Here is a 3,213-nt window from a genome sequence, read left to right on the forward strand (position 1 = left end):
TTGACACACCTTCCACCAATGTGATTTCCCAATGAAATTTTGCGTGCAAAACAAACATTTATGAAAGTATATCACAAAAAAATTTCAGAATTTTTTGAACATTTTTTCTATTTTACTATTCATACCAGGAGCATTTGCTCTTGGGTGTAGAAAGGTACTTCCGTCGCTGACTGAACTTCGTAGCGTACGGGCATGTGCAACGGTTGATTAAGATGGTCTTATCTTAAGTCTTGCATGTAATTTAGAGATGACAAAAAAACATGTTTACAATGGGTCATCTCTTAATCTTATCTCTAATGACTAGTTACTCCTAAAAGCATGATAAAACATATTATGCTAAAAGATCATCTCTTGTCTTCTCTTAAATAAGAATTTTCTTATGATTTCTCTTTTCTCCACCTCATCATTTATCTCACGTGGCATTTTTAAGATACAACTTAGAAGTGCCACGTAGAATAAATGATGAGGTGGGGAGAGAAAACTCATAGGAAAATGTTTGTCTTCTCTTATTTAAGAGAAGACAAGAGATGATCTCTTAGCACAATACGACTTACCATATTTTTAGGAATTGCTAGTTATTGAAGATAAAACGAAAAGATGACCCATTGTAAACTTTTTTTTACTATCTTTAGATTAGATGCAAAACTTGAAATAAAATTAACTTATCAATCATTGTACATGACCTAACAAAAACCAACGGCAGGGTATAAGTCTCTACATTAGCGTGTTATACACTATCCCCTGTGCTCTGCATGTACGTTCTTAGTGACGTGAGTCATACGGCACACGAGATCGCAACCGAGGAGCTTAATTAGACTCGCTTGTCCTCTTCGCCGGCCTTGGCATACACGCCGGAGTCTGTCCTGAGGATGATCTTGGCGTCCTGCGTCACGTAGCACGCCCAGTTCTCCACGTACGAGAGCGGCCCAGTCCTGAGCATCAGCGGCCGCGCGCCGTCCTCCACGTCGTCGCCGTCGTCGTCGTCGCCGGCCTCGTCCGAGCACGCGAGCCTGCCCAAGACACATATAAATAAAAGATCGTAAGTAGCTAGTTTCTCCGTGTATCTCGAATCTCGGTCAGCTAATGAGCTGGAGCCATGAGCAGGCCATGGGGGAGGAATGGGAGCGTTTACCTCGCTGAATCGTGGGATGGCGCCCACACGAGGCAGACGGCGCAGAGGAGCGCGAAGGAGATGAGCTGCCACACCGCCGGGATCACCCACGCCACGCGCCACCGCTCGCTCTGGTACCCGTCCGTCGACTTGAAGTGGACCTCGAACGCGATCCAGCCGAGGGACACCGCCACGGCGATCGTCAGCGAGGTTGCCAGCCTCCGGTACGTCTCCACCTTCGCCGTCATCCGTCTCGCCTTGAGCTTGCTGATGGTCCGCGACAGCGCGCTGAATATCCAGCAGATGAACACCGCGTCGAGGGCGGCCACGGTGAGCACGAGGAAGAGCCTCCTCGTCGGCGAGTGGTCGTGGTCGCTCACGGCCCCGACGTGCTCGCTGACCTCGAGGGCCTCGGACGCCGCGAAGAACGCCGCGCCGAGCCCGGCCACCCTGGCGCCGGCGCTGGCGCCTCCTCCCAGAGTGGGCCGCACCACGCCGTACCCCTTGGCGACGAGGAGCACCAGCACGCGCGACACCGTGCGGCGCACCGCCCCGGACGTCGCCGCCCAGAAGGTCGTCCCCGCCGGCCGGACTCCGGACTCGCTGAACTCGGCGAGGTCCAAGTACCACGTGGTCACCTCCACCATTCCGAGCGCGATGACGACCGTGACGAAATTCTGGAGCGGCACCACCTCCCGCCAGAACCGGGCGTACCGCAGGAACCAGAACGCGGCGAGGGCGACGAACGCCAGCGACATGACTCCGTAGAAAGCCAGGAGCGGGGCCATCCGGCCGGGGAGGTAGCCGTAGCCGCGGCTGTTCTTCCATATGGTCTTGCCCTCCGCGGCCACGTCGAGGGGCGCGTCGCAGTGCACGAAGCGCAGGCTGTACATGCCGGTCCGCGCAACGGCGACGGTCTCGTCAGGGAAGATGGCCTCGAGGGCACCCGGCAAAAAGGAGGCGGCGAGCACCCTGGGCCAGCCCGCGGCGGCAGTGCTGTTGGGCGCGCGGTAAACTAGCGACCCCTCGGTGCACGCGCCCCGCTTCGCCATGTCCGGCGTGCAGCAGAGCGCGCGAGCGCCGGCGGCGACGACGTCAGAGCCCCCGACCGCGCCGCGGTCCGCGGCCTCGAAGATGACCGCCGTGATTGTGGCCGTGCGGTTGCCGTCCTTCCCGGCCGCGGCAGCGGACTCCGGCGTCCTCTTAAACGCGACCTTCTCGAATCTGCACCGACAAACGCCACGCGCGTCACTCCCCAAACAAGAAAAACAGACAAAAACAATGTCGATGACGAAATCAACCGAGACAAGCAACAATTTGTGGCCGCCGGGGCTCAGAAATCAGAAGTTCATACATACCGGATGAAGGAGTCCGCGGCGGGGGAGGCGTAGACACCCTCGCTGCCGCCATTGAGGACGAAGGCGTTGCCGAGGCCGGCGAACCGCTCGCCGGTATAGTCGTGCACCGACGCGTCGGCGCAGAGGAGGATGGCGCAGCACAAGGCGGACACCAGGAGGTGGGCGAGTCTCACGGAGGAAGACCCTGGCATTGGCATCGAGGAGAGGAGAAGAGCTTCGATTCTTGCGTGTGGCAGCGTGCTCGTGGAGTTTACTAGTACTAGAGCATTGAGTACGATCTCGATCAGTGATGTGGAGTGGAGTGGAAGAAGAACGGAACGGAAGCGACGACTTTGACGTGGAGATCGGCCGGACGAAATGTTAGGTCCACACCCCCAAACCCTCTTGACCGGCAGCATCAGGGAACTGTGGAAGAGTGGGATGGAATTAGGCAAGCATGCACGACAAATCGGACAGAAAGTGAGGGGAACCAAATTTGGGGGCGGATTATTAAATGAACTATATACAAACAGGCATTTTTTTATAGAAATTTTCAATCTACACATCAATCACGGCACTACAGAGAACACTAGAGGTAATAAAAATTACAACCAGATTCATGGACCACTTAGCGATGACTACAACCACTAGAGCAAGTCGAAGGCGCGCCGCCGTCATCGCCCTGGAGTCGGGCAAACCTTCTTGTAGCAGATGGTCGGGAAGTTATCGTGCTAATGCCTCAAAGGACCAACGTACCAGAGGAGC

General features: G+C 55.5%; 1 protein-coding gene across 1 annotated transcript; it reads right to left on the reverse strand.

The window, feature by feature from the left end:
* Nucleotides 1-633: 633 nt before the first annotated feature.
* Nucleotides 634-2,901, reverse strand: LOC125536316 (uncharacterized). The gene is made up of 3 exons (XM_048699509.2): nucleotides 2,470-2,901; nucleotides 1,133-2,335; nucleotides 634-1,010 (listed from the first exon to the last, which is right to left on the reverse strand). Exons 1-3 carry the CDS (start codon nucleotides 2,865-2,867, stop codon nucleotides 812-814), a joined length of 1,800 nt encoding a protein of 599 aa, XP_048555466.2. The 5' UTR covers nucleotides 2,868-2,901; the 3' UTR covers nucleotides 634-811.
* Nucleotides 2,902-3,213: the final 312 nt, after the last annotated feature.

Source organism: Triticum urartu, chromosome 2A (genome assembly GCF_056163025.1).
Source record: "Triticum urartu cultivar PI428250 chromosome 2A, HENAU_Tu73, whole genome shotgun sequence".
Lineage (NCBI taxonomy): Eukaryota > Viridiplantae > Streptophyta > Magnoliopsida > Poales > Poaceae > Triticum > Triticum urartu.